General features: G+C 38.1%; 2 protein-coding genes across 7 annotated transcripts; one reads left to right on the top strand and one right to left on the bottom strand.

Moving 5' to 3' along the window:
• Positions 1–1,248: 1,248 nt before the first annotated feature.
• afg1la (AFG1 like ATPase a) lies at positions 1,249–9,752 on the bottom strand (the record flags this gene model as incomplete). The annotated part of the gene is made up of 13 exons (XM_044375492.1): positions 1,249–1,838; positions 3,877–3,987; positions 4,066–4,206; positions 5,003–5,103; positions 5,210–5,280; positions 5,381–5,463; positions 5,560–5,618; positions 5,979–6,078; positions 6,191–6,321; positions 7,946–8,047; positions 8,150–8,201; positions 8,917–9,122; positions 9,515–9,752. Coding segments are annotated over 13 exons (1,533 nt in total), but the record flags the coding sequence as incomplete, so codon positions are not given.
• LOC122997935 (sex comb on midleg-like protein 4) lies at positions 9,014–16,365 on the top strand. Of its 6 annotated transcripts, XM_044374333.1 has the most exons (9): positions 9,129–9,257; positions 11,817–11,855; positions 12,755–12,991; positions 13,405–13,534; positions 13,713–13,913; positions 14,079–14,240; positions 14,340–14,564; positions 14,645–14,793; positions 14,912–16,365. In XM_044374333.1, the coding sequence occupies exons 3-9, from the start codon at positions 12,761–12,763 to the stop codon at positions 15,035–15,037; spliced, it is 1,224 nt and encodes a 407-aa protein (XP_044230268.1). In that variant the 5' UTR covers positions 9,129–9,257; positions 11,817–11,855; positions 12,755–12,760; the 3' UTR covers positions 15,038–16,365. The 6 variants fall into 6 exon arrangements, with proteins under 6 accessions (XP_044230266.1, XP_044230268.1, XP_044230267.1 ...); XM_044374331.1 differs by lacking the exon at positions 11,817–11,855 and having other exon boundaries at positions 9,014–9,257; XM_044374332.1 differs by lacking the exon at positions 11,817–11,855 and having other exon boundaries at positions 9,129–9,317.
• Positions 16,366–17,333: the final 968 nt, after the last annotated feature.

Here is a 17,333-nt window from a genome sequence, read left to right on the forward strand (position 1 = left end):
GAGGTTTTATATTTGTAAAACTTTCCTCAAACTGGCAAACCTGGAAACTTTTTTTGGTGTATGCGCCAGCCGAGCAATTCCTATAGGACTGAATGGGCGCCATTTTTAGTCCAGTATCCAGCTCTTATAATACATCCATGGTATAATGGGACCCACTCCCTATGTAGATACAAAGGGCTCATTCTAAGGTAACAAAAACATGTTTCTTATTCTCAGGTGATTATACACTAATTAAATCATCCTTATGAATATTTTATTCCATTTCTGCCAAGTTTGTTCTGCTAGACGCCACTAAATCTTACACATTGGTCCTTTAAAGCAGCATGTTGAATGTGGAAAAAAACAACATAGGTGCCATTAAATACAAAAATAATGTCCACCTGTTGTAATATAAACCAATCCAACACAGCAACACTATAATTTACAGCCTCATAAATGACCACAGATCTGAATCAAAACTCTCAGAGGATAAATATGACTCAGAGGTTAATGTCTTTATTTGCTGCTGGGCTGCTGTATTGAATTGCATTAGATTGAGAAGGACAGGTGTCGCTGCAGTTCAGGGATGATTAACATGTTTAAACATTTGGCTCGTTTTGCTAATGTCTCCTTTTAGTTTTTAAAGATAAAGTCTGTATGACATTTGTCAGAATATAATAAAAACAAGGCCATCAGGCTTGTCACAAATAACAAATAAATTCTATATAATTTTCTTACCGTCAACCAGAGCTGTAGATAAATACCAACAAGGACGTGTCATGTCCTCAGTTTTGTTTATGGGAATTTGACCTGTAGAGGAGTTTATATTCTACAATCACACACATACAACACACAGTGGGTTTTGAAGGCTGACTGATGTTTTAAAACCATTAAATTTGACAGTTTTTCTACATAAAAATGGGTTGAATTGAAACATAATCAGATGTAATGCATAGCAGTGGAACACTGTTTATTGCATTACAGATCTGTAAGTAATGTAAATTGGCAAACAGTTTCATAGTGTCTACTGTTCATTTATGAAGGCAGATACATGAAAACATAAGTGCCCTGGATGTAATATGTAAAAACACTTCCTGTGATACATCTTTTATGTTTCCTTTTCATTCCCCAAATGAAAATACCAATAAATGAGGCTGAACGTTGATGTGTAGTGCATCTGTGAAACGTGTTAAGACAAAACTTTGGCAAGCATCAGCCACATAAATCAAGGGGGGGAGAAAAAAAAAAAAAGACAAGAGTTTCAAATCCTCAAATCAATCTGCTGCCACTGTATTTCCACTTGTGTTAGAATCATATACAACTCATTTAGAGCGATTACAGTTTCAAAAACATTACATATCTCAAAAGAGATTGATTTAAACGTCCCTTAAATCTTCATAAAAGTCTTTTGGGATTCCATTTCCAAAAGTCCTCAAGCTCTTTCCCAGAGATTTATAAAAGTAAATACTGAGTTTAAAAGCAACATGCCACCCCAAAAGGTCCATCTTAAAAAATGATCCGTAAAGTGCAATGTCACATTGAGCATGATAAAAGGCTTAAAGATTTCAATAAATACTTTCTGTACAACATTAGTCCCATTGGGTTTGCGTCAGAGAGGATGAAGAGGAGGAGTAGTGGTCTGTCTGGGCTGTTTCTGCCAGAAAGTAGTTACAGTTTATGGAGTATGTAGCTTGTTTAATACGGTCGATTTCTCCCAAATGTTACGCCTGTGATTTCATGCTTCTGTCCCCCTCCAACCAGTATTCTTCCGTCTGCATCTCCGTGAGTCGAGAAACCGTCCTCTGGAAGGCAAACATCTCCTCTTCTCCGCTGAAGATGGACAGACTGCTGGCGTCTTCCTGGTAAACAACAACAAAATTAAATTGTAGTTTTTAGGTGTAACTCAGGATAGCGTCATCTGTCTCTACAAAGGTTGGGGGTTTGATTCTCTCTGAGGCAAAGCATGTGTGTATGTGGAGTCAGGCCTCTTTTACCACTACATATAGCCAAACAAGAATTTAGACTTCCATCAGCAGGCTTTATCTGTGCTTCGAGACCTGTTCTCTGCCACTGGAAGAGTCGGACGAAGCCTGATTTTGCTAAATAATTAAAATTAATGACGGACATTGCCTCCCTCGAATCTCTAATCACAAGGACAAATAGCTACCAAAGGAAGTTTTATGAAGTTTGGTCAAATTTTTTCAATGTGTATAAAGAAATAAACATTATTTTGTTTATTAAATGTGCTATTTATGTTGTATTTATGTGTTTATTATTTTATGTACACCATTTCCATGTTTGTTCTGTTTGTTCCATTACCTGTTCTTCACTGTAATAGTATGTCTGGTGTTGCATTATGTTTTTTTATTTACTGGAAATGTTGCATTACATCAGTAAAAAATACAAGAAAATCAATGTGCATTATAGTCTTTACACCACTGCTTCTTCACAGCAGACATTTTAAGTCGTCATTGCAGGAAAAGCACAGCCGTAACTCTGATGGCTCAGTAACACAAGTAGTGAAAATGAATAAAAAAGGGCGAGGACAGCACACTTAGTTTACTTATTTGTAATTCCCACATGGACGTTTCCTTCCCGAACAATTTCCCATCGCCAAAGTGACATGTGTTTCATTCCCAAAAATTAAATTCAATTAAATTGAGTACTAGTTGTGCTGTCCTAGCCCTTTTTAATTCATTTTCACTACTTTAAGGATTCAGCACCCTGTGTTATTATTGTGAGTTGAACACGTTGTATTGTATTTTTCAGTAACAAAAGTACACATTACCAGGACCTTCATAACAGGACAACTAAATGTAATACAGCAGTTATTGATAGTATTCATTACACCTGTGCTTCCTGTGCTAAGACATGTCTGAATGTCTGTATGTATGTTAAAGGTCAATTGCAAGACATTTTCCCACATCAGAAAAGCTCATTAACACTGCAGAGATGAAACTGTCACTGCGTTGAGTTGATGCCAGTCTGTTTTCTAGGACTAATAATATTTATAGGAAAGATTATTTTCATTATAGATTAATGAATAGTTGATATATCGATCACAATTTCCCAATGTCAAAGAAACATATGCTGTACAAATCAGTCCAAAACCCAAAGATCTTCAGTGGACTATTATGCAGGACAAAGAAAAGCAGCAAATCCACATATTTAAAGAAGCTTCAAATGTTTGGTATTTTACTTGAAAAATGACTCCAACAAGTTGCAGAATTGACAAATTGTTGATTGACAGGTGGATTTATAATTTCAGCTCTAGTTGTTTCCCTTGTTTCTTACTGTTCTTCTAAAAATAAAGGTTTTAAATCCTGAAATAAATCAGAACAAGCCTGATCGGTGCACTAGAAACACGGATGAAATAATTTTATATCTATATACAGACAGAATAGATTTTGTACCTCTAACTAGCATGTTTTCATTCCTGATTGTTTGTCAGTTTGTTCGAATCACAAAAACTTGACAGATTTCAATGAAATTCAGTGGACAGGAAGATGAGGGTCCAGGATTTTTTTAAGGCATTTTGGGACATTTTCTCCTCCATTTTTACACTGGCAGCTGTTCTTACTGGAATGAAAGAAAATCTGGGACATGTATTCCATGATTATCTAACTTTGACGTATATTTATTGCAGTTTTAAAATGACTCAACCTGTTATTATTAAAATAGGATTGTGCAGTCTAAGTGGAGGTACTGTATGTACTCAGGACTTTCAGACTGAATAACTGGTTAACACAGGATTTTTTTTGTGCTGTTATGTGTTTTAAGCTCTACTCACCGGCAGCCAAACACCTCAGCCAGCTTAATTACCTACATTTACAACTGCAAGTACACACCCAACATGAAAAACTGGTTTAGCTGTAAGAACAGAATCTGAACTCTTACCCTTTTCAGCCCCAGATCGTCCATGAGAATGTGGCTCTCATCATGACTGTGATCCCCCTCGTGTACAAAAATATCCTCCAGCGGGTGATCGGCAAGGATCACCACTCGAACCTGAAACGAGGAGAAGATTCATTGTTAAATCATGAAGGAAAAGCTGAAGTCAGTGTTTAAAGTGTCCGTGCGGTGTACCTTGTTGTCATAGAGCGCATCCACGAGCGTAATGAGCCGCCTGGCTTGAGTTTTCTTGTTCAGCGTCAGCAGAGGAATGTGTCGAATGAAGACGGTGTCGAACAGCCTGGATATCTCAAGGTAGTCACTGGCCCCTAAAGGCTGAAACATCACATTCAAACACTGGATGTTACCTTATTATTCATTAAAGCTTTCAAGAGCAGGATTTCTGATCTTCAGTCACATTGAAGTGCATCCTTTACTAGAACATTACAGGCTTAACTTACTGTAAACGTGACATTTCAGTGTTTTTTTATGTGATTAAATGTTATAAATACATCCGTCTCCATTTAGTTTTGCCCCAGATCCTCTCCATCTCTATAGATTGCTTCAAACTTCTTCCACCTCTACAGACTTTATCATTTAAACACATGTTGTAAAGCCAAGAATTATTTAACCCTCTGATCCAGTTTTTCATATGAGACCAAATAAGCTGAAGCTGAATTTCAGGAGATAAACAATAGATCCAATTTGTTGTATTTGCTGCCACAGTGCAACAATAAAACAAACAGAAATGGTCTTAGAATTTTAATATTTTATGCAATATTACCATAAAAAAGCCTCAATGAAGCAAGTAAACAAGCAGATAGAGAGTATGTGACACTGTCATACAGTCACACAGAGATATCAAGGGATATTTTAAGGCAACATGAGAGTTTATAAGGATTTTATAACCTGACAGCAATCTAAAACATCTGGAAATGCTTTGTCCATAAATAAATAGATATCCTCACTGTCGAGTGTTCTTTTATTTTTGATATTAGACACTCAACACAACAATAATGTGCTGACAAGTGAGCAAAAACCAGATTTTTGTGAATCAGTGTATCCTTGTTGGATACAATAGTAAAAGAAAAAAATCTCAGAGCAATAAATATGACAAAGATGTTGGACTCACTCTATCACACAGCTCCTCAAAGGTACAGTCTGCAATGGTCCCACACGCTTTGTTCAGACGGACTTTCCTGTTCTGGACATTCAGAGTTCTTGGTCGAGTTACTGTCGGGGGGAAAAGTAAAATGTTAATCTTAATTTTAAAAAAATGTTGCAATTTCTGCAGTAATACAGATAAAATGTTAACTATAGTATTTTTAACTCGACTTACTGTCATTCTGCTTAAAAGCCAGTTCATCAAACATCTTATCTAGAGTCACTTCTGCATCAGGCTCACTGGAGCTGAAATAAATATAACAGGGGAAACGTTTAGGAAAAAAAAACATTTATATGACTTTAAAAGTTTAAAAACGGGCTTTCAGCGACTGATTGAACTTCTTACAGAAAGTACAGTTTTCCAGCAGAGGGTCTGTTCCTTTTACGGTAGTCAATCCCTGAATCCAGGCGAAGAGTTTGGCAATATTTCTGCATGTGAGGGACAAATTGTCAACAACAGGTGCCTTTAAAATCCAGAGACAAAATTTCAATACGCTTGTCACAGATATAGTTTACTTTATTTACCTGCAGCACAGCAATGAAAGGCACAAAGTTGACTCTCTGTAGCCCGTTTTTATACAAGTCTGAGGGAAAAGAGCAAATAAAATGGTTTGATTGTTCTGTTTAATCTTAACTTTGGCTATATTTGGCTGCATTATTATTATTACGTCATTATGAGGCATTTAAAATTGCTAAAAAAGACAACATGTTTAAGCAGTTGTTTTAATTTGATGAAAATTACATATAAATCTTAGAGTTTCTTCTCTTTGTCACATTAATGGAGGCATACTGGTGTCTTTTTTAGATCATATATAATTAACTGAATCAAATTAAAGTTCTGTTGACATCTCAGGGACATACAAAGGAATCTGGAAGTGTCTGAAAACATCTGGGAAGACACTTAAAGACTTTTAAAAGGATATGTTACACTACTTGCTGCTCACCTTCAGGGGGACGGTTAGAAGTGGCCACAACTACAACACCGTTCAGAAACAGATTCTCAAAAAGCTGCCTGAGAATCATGGCGTCAGCGATATCAGTGACCTGAAATATGTGTGAGAAATAAAAAAATCAAAGCATGAACAACACTGCTGAGGTTACTGATACTGTCAAACAGCACTGATACTGTGGTGGTAGAAACACTGAAAATCATTACCTGAAACTCATCAAAGCACAAAAGACAAGCCTCCTCACTAATCTCCTCAGCAACAGGAGCAATGGGGTCATAGGATTTGGCCATTTTTCCCGCTTTCCTCTTTGGCATACTCTGTTTCAGTCGATGAATCCCTTAAAAACAACAACAAAAGAAAAAAACATTAGTGTTGGATCTAGATCTGTAGAATAAGTGTAAGAATAAAGAAATAGACATAAATACATACATACAATAAAATACATAAATGCTCCATCTCTCCTCTCTAATTAGGGCTGTAAGTTCGGTTGACAAAATGTTCAGCTATACATACTCAATACAGCAAAAAACACAGAGTGAGAGCAAAAATGATACTTGACACTTGGGAATAAGGGAATAGACCCTCAACTGTTTTGTCAGCAGTATGCATATCCTCTATAAGACATATGTAAGCTGTGCCTTAAATGTAACAAAACCGAGATGTGGTGACAAAAACAGGAAACACAAGCAGAGCTCAACAACCACAGCACTTTGTTCTACTGACTTTGAATAAAGACGACAGCCTTGTATGCAGATACAACATACGTACACTATTTCACTCCTACTGAAACGTGCCTAGGTGTTCTTAGAATAAAAGGCTGCCACGTTTATGATGAAAGTGTGAAGGCCTGTGTTTCCTCTTGGCATTCTGAGTCATTTATGAAGTTCAGCTAAGTTGATGGTAAAAAAAAAAAAAAAAAAACACCTGGCTGTTAAAACATGCTGAAATTACAAAATTATTCTCAACATTTGACTTCTGACACAAATACTGACAAGGACGCACAGTGTCATAGATACAAAGACTTTTAGGTTAAGGAAACATACTTGAGACTGGATGTGAATTTATATTCACTGTACAAGTACAGATGTCATATTTAAATATTTTTATGCCATGTTATTATTATTTATTATATATTTTTTTGAATCCTTATAGTTTAATCCATTGTACTCCATGTATATGTCACTATTATTATTGCTATTATGTTTTCATATCATCTCAGATGGGAGGAGAGAAGGAGAAGATGTGAACAGATGAGGGCTTTCATGGGTGTAAAATATTATTTAAAATTTTTTTTTTTTTTTTTTGTCACAATCCTGTTTATTGATACTCTCAATAAAGCTAATGTGGGAGGGAAAAGATACAGAGCACCCTGCATAGAGCTGCAGAATCAGTGTGTTGCCTGTTATGGTGACATAATGACTGAGTGAATGCTGAATGAATGAGCACAAGTACAACAAGACGCAGTGTCGCCCTCTGGTGGCACAAACTCTGCCTCAAATGTGTTTAAATGGCTTGAACTGAACAGAAAAATGGTAAAAAAAAAAAAATAAATAAAATTATATCTCAAGCTAAGCTCCGTCATTGAATTGGCGATGTAAGCAGTATATCTACTTTTTCTGTATCATTGCTGAGTTTTTCAACAATTGATCAACAGTGACAACAATGAAGAAACAGGGTGAAACCTTTTTAACTGACAATGTGGACGGTGTTTACAACTGGTGAAAATTTATGATTTTTTAAAGATTTCTCTGTTGTGTTGAACGTAGGGACATGCATCTAATATTTTTTTTTTTACCACTGCACCAAAACAGCTTTTACAGCTTGGAGCACATCTTCTACTTTTTAGATTTGAGACACCTCATCCTAAAGATGTCATTATTCACTGGTTTATCTGCCATCTACTGGCTTTAAATGGTGCTTTACATCTGAGCATTATTGCTACAAACATGAATTGTACTCACTTTTATGCACATCCAACATGAAGCCGTGGAAATGAACCCTCTTTTTCTTTTCAGTCTCCACATGTGAATAAAACATGTCCATCACCATAGTTTTTCCTGTGCCTGAAACAATGAAGGTCATGTGAGGTTAGGATCAAACCTACACATAATACTGTCAAAAAAAAAGTAATTTAGATGTATGTCTCTCCTGCTCATATCTCTTACCAACATCACCGTAGATGTAGTAACCTTTTGGAGGTTTAGGTTTTGTGAAAAACTGAAAGATGAATAAAGAAAAAGAAATCAGAAGAATTCTGGTGTTGCAAAATTATGCAAAAATAAATATAAGTCTACTGTGTAATAATAAAACAACTCTTTATCAACTTAGATAACAAAAAACAGTGAAGTTTAAAGGACGGGTTCACAATTTTCAAGTCTGTCTTAAAACAACAGTCAGGAATTTGATACTAAAAAGACTGTAAATTTGGCAGATATCCTCTTGATATGACTAACTGAAGACTGCTGAAGCCTCATATAAAAGGTCAAGGTCACTTTTATTGTTCCCTTTAGTAAAAAGTCATTTTGGACAAAGGGAATTGCTGCAGCAACAACAATCACAATAAAAGCAATATAAGAAAAAACACAATAAATAAGAATGAAATGTGCAGGCCTAAGATGAAGAATGATCAGTAAAAAAAAAAAAGTCTAAAGAAAAAAAAAGGCAAGCGTACACACCTCATAAACTTCAGATTAACTTTTAAATGACTGTGTGGACACACTGTGGATTTTGGACCCCATCCCTTACACTGAGAGTGCATTTGAAGGGGATCTGTTAATGGTCAACATGAACAGGAGGAATGATGACAGCGAGGAAAACGTCTTTCAGTGGTCATATGGACACCTGACTGTTGTTTTAAGACAGACTTGAAAAAATTGTGAACATGTCCTTTAATAGGAAAATGAAAACATCACGGGGTGTTTGATTTCTCTACCTTAGAGAAGAAGGATGTGGGTGTGTTGCTGTATCCTCTGAGTGTTTTGTGCAGCTTGTCCAGCGTCTGCAGCACCGTTTTCTGGTGCTCATCCTCCCGCAGACTCCCGTCTCTGATTAGCCCGCAGTAGTGATCCAGAGGCCCGCTGTACCCGGCGGCGCTGTTCCCGCTGTCCTCCAAAGCCTGCTGGGCTTTCACCGTGTAGCCTTTAATATAATAACAACAACACGGACAGTTCAGGAACTTCAGCTGGTTTATTTACTCCCTCGGACCTGCACAAAAACGAGTTTATTGATGCGGAAAGTTAACGATAATGTTGCTGCTGAGGACAACGACCAAAGGTTAGTTAAGTGACAGCTACGCTAGTTTGACAGCTGACAGGGCAAGAAAAACATAACAAGGTAAGTTTAAAAAAGGTTGAATATAGTAAATTATCATAAAAGTAAAACAGGTTTATTTTGAGAGTTTAAACTAGCTACGCGAGATGAATTAAAAGTAAACCTAGGTCGACTTTTAAGCAGTAGGTTAATAAGGTTAGACCAAAAAACACGTTTAACACGATCAATATCTAAAACGACTCACCAAAAAAACGCCTCACCTCGTTTGCAGAGGTCTGACAGAGATTTTAGCAGCTTTCTGGAGGAATGTCTCTCTGTCAGAAGACACCTAAAGCCCAGAGAAGCTGAGGGTGACATCTTTAGAGACAGCGGCACCCACACCGCCATCTTGGCTTCAAATTTCCTCAACGAAACTTTATTAGCAAACTCATAAACGCACAGACACACAGAAGTGTTGTCGCTCTCAGCCGGCAGGGAGCGACATTTATATTTCTTATTATAAAACAACATTTATAATAATAATAATAATAATAATAATAATAATAGTTATTATTATTATTACATTTTATAAACTAAGCATTATGACAATCAAAATTGGTTGCAGCAGTGCTGATAAATTCAAGTTTATTCACTTTTTAACAACAAGGCAATTAAAATAGCTTCATGTAGGACATAAAAGCCATTAAGACATCATATAAAATAAACACAAGGCATATAAATGCGATTTTAAAAGAGTAAAATGAGATAAATCTTGAAAATAAAGAAGAATAAAGAATTGAATACAACTGTTTAAACGGGAGAATAAATTATAGTGAAGTGCAATACATGAATAAATAGTTTTAAATATAATTGAATAAAATACAGTGGTAAACAAAAGTTTTGAGCCACAATTTGAAGAAAATCAATCTGAGACTTGCTGAGAAGAGTAAAAGTTATCAAGGCTCTTTATTTTTTCCTTTTCTAACATGTATTTTTTTAATGTTACTTAATAACAATTAGTTGATTGATTGATTAGACGATTTTGATCATCAATGAATGATTCAAGTCATTTATCAAGTAAATATGCCTACCACTGTAAACTGACTATCTTTGGGTTTTTGAGCTCAGAGAAATTGTGACCGCCATTTTTTCCACTATTTTTGGAAATTTTATTACTAAACAATTAATTAAAATAAATAAATAAATAAAAAGGTTAGTTGCAGCCACAATCTCAATCTTGCACAATACACACACTCCACCTGCTTTGGCATAACACAGATTTATGACTCCATTACCCGCTAGAGTAGCAGCACCTACTGAAATACCCAAATGTATTAAGGGGTAAATGAATGTTGCGTGGTCTCAGTTTACAACAGGCTAAATTTAGAAAACATACACCTGTGTCCAAATCATTGAATGCAGCACCTAAATGTGAAATACTATATTGACTGGTTGTGCATCACTGAAATGAAAAAAACAATATAACTAATGCAAGAATATTAAAATATTATTAAAAATGCAGTGATGGAAATAAAGCAATTTCAATATACACACAAAAATGAAGATAAATTAGATTTTCACAGCATGTAATCACAAATAGACGAGGTAGGCAAACATTATTAGGGTAATTATAACATATTATTTAGGGCTGCAACTAATGATAATTGTTATTATCAATTAATCTGCCCATAATTGTCTCAATTAATTGTTTGGTACATAAAATGTCAGATAAATAGTGAAAAATGGCTACAAAAAAATCACAGATCCCAAAGTGGCATCTTCAAATTCCTTTTTTTTTGTCCAATCAAGGGACAAAAACCCAAAGATATTCCATTTATGGTGATGTGAAAAACAGCAAATCGTCACATTTGAGAAGCTGGAAACAACTTGAAAAATGACTTGAATGATTGTTAATCTCTTATCAAATATGTCATTACTAAATTATATGTCAATCAACTGTTTCCGCTCTAATATATATAATTATATTTTGTGACATCAGATAACTACAGTTTGAATAAAAGCTACAAAGACTGGAGGTTTACAGTCAAATGCACACAGTTGGAGAAACCCACTATAAGAATATTATTCATACTTTCAGTTGAATATTCTCATTATAATTAACAGCAGAAAGTCTGTCCTCGGTCTAATTATACATCCACAGCACTGAGCTGGAGTTGCAGACAAAACATGGGAGGGTGTTATAAGGCTTAGAGGCTTGTTGCCATGACAACAGAGGAGCCCTTCTCCCTCTCTCTCTCTAATGCACACACTCTGTCACTCGCTCTCTGTCTGTCTCTGTTGTATACACACACACACACACACACACACACACACACACACACACACACATATACAGTATTACAGTGGAGTCCGCCTTGCTTTGAGGTCCGTGCTCTGCTATTGGAAGCACGAAAAATATAGGAAATACAGCAAAGGAGCGCAGGGATACTCCTCCAGTCCACATCTGTTTTGGATGGTGAGTGCCTGCTGACCAGGATATTGTTTGTTTACATGCTGCATCCTTTGTGTTTCTGTGTCAAATCTGCCCTAAAACAGGATTAATTTTAAATGTATAAATTGCAGGTTCACTCTACAGCTGCTGCTGCTGCTGCTGCATGAGAGGTGTGCCACATGTTTCTTCTCTTATACCTGCTGCTTCTTCTTTTCCTTTTTTTTTTTTTTTTGTTTTTTTTTTAAAGATTAGGGTGGAAGCTGTCATCGTAATGGTAATTCATAGCCGGGTAGCCATGGTGAAGTCAATTTTCCCCCTCCCTCTGCCACTGCCGAATGCATTAGTCTAATGAGATGTCTGCAGCCTGTGTGCCTAGCAGCAGCAGCAGTGGCAGCAGCAGCAGCAGCAGCGGCAACAGCGGCAGTGTTAACCAAAAGGGACGAGGAAGAGCGGAGAGAGGAGGGGGGGGGAAGAGCTACATACAGCAAGAAAAAGATGGCTTTCTCTCCATTGTGAGGGATTTCGCTTATTAGTCACCTTTAGGCTTCTGGGATTTAAGAAAAAAAAGGGCTTTGCTCCTTGGTTTTCACAATAGAAGACAGCAGGTAATAGACACCCTCCCCCCTCCTCTCTCTCTCTCTCTCGCTCTCTCTCTCTCTCTCTCTCTCTCTCTCTCTCTCTCCCTCTCTCAGGTTTATTGGTGTGTTATCAGTGCAGGATGGAGGTGCTGTTTCCTCCACAGCTCATGCATGGCTGCCTTTTGTGTTGTTCCATTATTATGGTGCTCTGCTAAATGCTGCTGCTCTCACCGCATTGCTCAGCTGAGTATTCTGCAGTCTCTTTAGTGTTTGGATGTTGCTGCTGATGTAAACCTTTCGCCAAGCCGTTCTGCTTCCTCTGTGTCTGCTCTAAATTGATGCTAATGCTGCTCTCTAACACTGTGGTGTGTAGCTGTTTAGAGGAGGAAGGGGGGGGTGGGGAGGGGGGTTAATGTGCAAGCAAAGTGGTATGTTTTTGTACGTTTCTCCTGCTTGAGCTCTCTGGTTGTTTGTGTCTCCTTTGTCTCCAGCTCCAAATGAGTGTACCTGCAGCAACAGTACAGAAATCAGACGGCAACAACAGTGAAATGCAATCAGCTGCAGTGGCTCCCTCCTTCATCCCCAGCCAGTCGGGGAAGATACCAGGCAGGAAGAGAGGGAGACCCCCGCTCCGCAATGTCGCCAAGATGGATTTTCCCAACCGGTATCCTGAATCCCTCCCTCCACTCAAAGTGCCAAAGAAGAGGGGGAGAAAGCCGGGCTTCAAGGTCAGCCAGATTATGGGGGGGGGAATAGAAACGGGATGAGACTGTGGTCTGTGGATGCAGCATGTTTAAAAATGCATGTGTACACAGGCTCACAGGCTCCATAGCCCTCAGATTTGGTGGGACCCCAGTGTAACAGAGACTTTGAGGCTTTGTTCAGCTGTAGTCAAATATTATGGAAATAATGCCATGTCAAAAGAGGAAGTCATTATATAGACAAATACGTCTGTTTTCTATTCATAAATACAAACAAAACTCATATCCTGCAGCATAAAAACTGCAGCTTTAAACAGATTTGGTATCCTGATTATTACATTCCTCCCTACATGATTTAGTAGCCTATGTGTAAATAAATGATATGCCCAAAATAAACACAGGAATGCAAAAACATTTCCTACTTCTGCTTACTTTTTCAGCTCAAACCTAGGATGGTGATGACGCCGTTGGCTATTTCTCCACCCAGCAGCACCCCTGAGCCCGATATGAGCTCCATTCCTCAGGATGCCGCCACCATCCCCCACTCTGCCACGCCCCAGGTGCTCACAGGTAGGACGGAAAACACTCTAAACACATGTAAGAAGCACTTTTATCTTTCCAATCCTCATTTAAAGGCACTAAAAGATCTCATAACTCACTACAAAAGTTAATAAAAGCATCAAACTCTTTCTTTTCTTTCCACATTTTTTACTTTTCTTTCCCATTCTGTCTCTCCCCCCTGCATCAGTCTGTATCTACATCAACAAGCAGGCCAACACAGGCCCCAACCTGGACAGGAAGAAGATCCAGCAGCTCCCTGATCACTTTGGACCCGACAGGCCCTCCGTGGTGCTGCAGCAGGCCGTCCAAGGCTGCATCGACAGCGCCTTCCAGCAGAAAACAGTGTTCACTCTCCTCACACAAGGCTACGGAGGAGAAAAAATATCAGGTATCATGCAAACACCCTCCTTCAGGTGTTGCTTTCTGGTTTTTACCACTTCACTGAGTAAAAAAAAAAACATGCATTAGTGAGCGATTAATGACCTAATTTGCAAGAAATTGCATCTAAACCGAACTGCCGTTTAAAGCGGTCCCCCCTGTTTTGCTCTTTCAGCCACGTTTGATGGGAAGCAGCACCTTCTGAGCCTCCCCGTAGTGAACAGCATCGACTATGTGCTTCGTTTTCTGAAGAAGCTCTGTCGCAGCTTGCACTGTGAAAACCTCTTCAGTGATCAGCCCATTACCCAGCACAGTGGTGGCTCCTACCAGTCAGATGGTATTTATACGTTTTGCCTCCTCAGTAAAAGCTACTGTGCTGATATAAACAGATTCTTTGTGCTGATTTTGTTATTGATAGCCTTCATCTTGTCTTTAGCTGAAACATCTATGGCCGAGGACTACCATTTAGACCAGTCAGATGGTAAACGCTACTCCGTGGACCCCGGGGAGTCTGCTTTCAGCTCTATAAGCTCCTCTTACTCGCCAAAGTCCTCCTACGGGTTTCGTTCATCACAGCAGTTCTCCAACGGCTCGGCCTCCATGAGCATGTGCAGGCAGTCGTCCACCAGCCCGAACACGTTCCCTGAGAGCAACAGGACAGGTGAGAGGTTGTCATAGGACAAAAAAAACAGAGATTTATATCCCCTGATGAGTTAAAGTAAAGCTGATTTTTTTTTCCAGGAGGTTATAATGCATCTCCAGAGTCCCAAGAGTCCAAGGCTCCACCCAATAAAGACCCATCCACCTGGTCTGTGGAAGATGTTGTCTGGTTCATCAGGGATGCGGATCCCCAGGCCCTCGGCCCTCATGCAGATGTATTTAGGAAACATGTAAGTCCCCTTTTTCATTGTGTTCCTGACAGGCTGCCTCGTTAATGAACTTCCAGAATGGAAATCACATCAGCTGGTCACAGATTTCTTTCCTGACTTCCTCTTCTGCTTTTCCCAGGAGATCGACGGAAACGCCTTGTTACTCCTGAAGAGCGACATGATCATGAAGTACCTCGGACTGAAGCTGGGGCCGGCCTTGAAGCTTTGCTACCACATCGACAAACTAAAGCAGACCAAGTTCTGAAACCCCCCTACATGATATTCCTTTTTTTTTCTGTCTTTCTCTCTGTCTCTCTTTCACCCAGAAGGGTCAAATCCAAAAGTACATTTTGCTGAAGATTTCCATAATGTCATGTAGTGATCACAATTTAAACCGTCTCTTCTCTTCTTCTCTTCTCTTCACTTCTCTTCTCTTCTCTTCTCTTCTCTTCTCTTCTCTTCTCTTCTCTTCTCTTCTCTTCTCTTCTCCTCTCTTCTCCTCTCTTCTCTTCTCTTTTTACTTACTTTACCTTTGGCACAGATTTTGAACTAAAAACGCACCCTTCATAACGTAACCAGTTAAGAAGGCCAGTGTAAGAAACCGTTTCAAGTCTCACAAACCTTCATGTGCAGCACATCTGTCAGCTGCATGCAGATTTCATTATATATATAAATATATATATAAAAATTCATCATCTGACAAGAAATGTATAACAGAAAACACTTTATACCTTAAGGCTACTCTCACTTTCTCAAATCTCACAAATATGATCTTGTTTACTCGCGTTTACCAAGCTGACAAACATATTTATAACTGTACTGAAAAGCAGTGCATTAAATACTACATTGCTTTTTTGATTGAGAGGTTTTAAAAAAAAAAAAAAATCATTTTGATACTATTTTTTCACATTACTGTGCAACAAAGGAGTAATGTTCCCATTGAATTTCTTTTTTAATTATAATTTTAATATTAAAAAAAAACAGTATAACCGAAATAAAACATAGCCTACATAGACAGACAGTAGCTCTCTTGTTAATATATATCTATAAGGAAAAACGAGAGCATCGTGAACGTGATATATTTATGTTTCAATATGCAAGATTGTTAGATGCCAATTATCTCCATAGGCTCTCCATGTATACTCATAAGGACGTTTTTTTAAAATTCATATGTTTCTATGTTTTTATCAAGCATCAGTGTTGATACAGAAGTTGTTAAAAGACACCAAACACTTAAATGTTACACTGAGAAAACCGAAAACGACCATGTAAATGGGTATATAATATAGTATTGCTTTTGTATACCACTTTTGGTGTACAGTATGCATCCTTTTTTAATCAATTAACCTTTGTAAGTGAATGCTGCTGTAAAGATATTACATGTAAGCCATGCCTAGTGAGATCAAGCTAAGGTGTTTTATTTTACAAATCATTATGAATAAGAGTTTTAGAGAAAGCTGAGTGATCAGTACTCTGCGCTGGTGCTAAAGTTATCTACGTATTTAACTGTTTGCTTTTGTGTTTGTGAGATGTAAAGGAAATCTTATGTGTATACTGTACTGTATGTGAGTATTAAATTAAGAAATCAAGTAATCAGAGCTCTGTGTGTGTGTGTGTGTCAGACTTTTTATTTCACTGCTTGTATGAGTTGTTGGTGTATTTTTTGTGTTTTTGGTTCATTCAACAATGGTTATCTGGTTTTCTGAATGTATCCAGATTTAGATCCACACGTCTCAGAATAATTCTGTCTGGGAGCCTCATCTGTGCTTCAACACACATGATTTAACAAAGGTGACCTATATCTCCCAAACTGGTGTCCAGGGACCTCCAGGGGTCCTTGTGGGGCTGCCCAGTGAAGTTAGGAGCACTTCTTTACTTCTGCACCTGCTTCAGATTAACAGACTGAGAGAATCACACAGGTTTCACTCCTTCTGTGTAATTCTGGTCAAAACTAACAGCAAAACTCTTCCTACGTGAAGTTATTGGAGGCCTGTGGTTCATATCAGATCCATTTAAGAGTTCTTTGGCATGAAATTGTTTGGGGTTTCTGGCAGGTATCATCACCAGGATTCAGTTAAATGAAATGTAAGATTAACTTGCTTGAAGGGCCACAGAGCCAAAATGAGCTGCTGGGCCTCTATTAACCTCCTCTCTTTACATTGTTTACATTTCTCTTCAAATGTTACACAGCCACCACATGTGGTTATTTGATTAAACATGATAAATTCAGGAATATGCACCATATATCAGCTTATATAATCAGTCACATGGTCTCAAGATCATGTGGTTAAGCAGTACCTAAACTTTATCATGTCAGCAGATAGTTGTGCATATTCCCAAACAAACGCACAGTTCATCAAATTATCACAGACTCTTCGCTACTGGACTGTAGCTTTCATTGAAGACACTGATGTCACGGCCTTGCCATGGCTGAATTAACCTGTAAAAACTTGCTGTCAGGCTCCTGCTGTTGCCTCATCAAGTACAGAGCGTACAGCACACTACAGATGTTGCACAAAGACATAAACTAGCCGGTACTCTGGAATACAGCATAGCATCGT

Source organism: Thunnus albacares, chromosome 15 (assembly GCF_914725855.1).
Source record: "Thunnus albacares chromosome 15, fThuAlb1.1, whole genome shotgun sequence".
In the NCBI taxonomy this organism is placed as follows: domain Eukaryota; kingdom Metazoa; phylum Chordata; class Actinopteri; order Scombriformes; family Scombridae; genus Thunnus; species Thunnus albacares.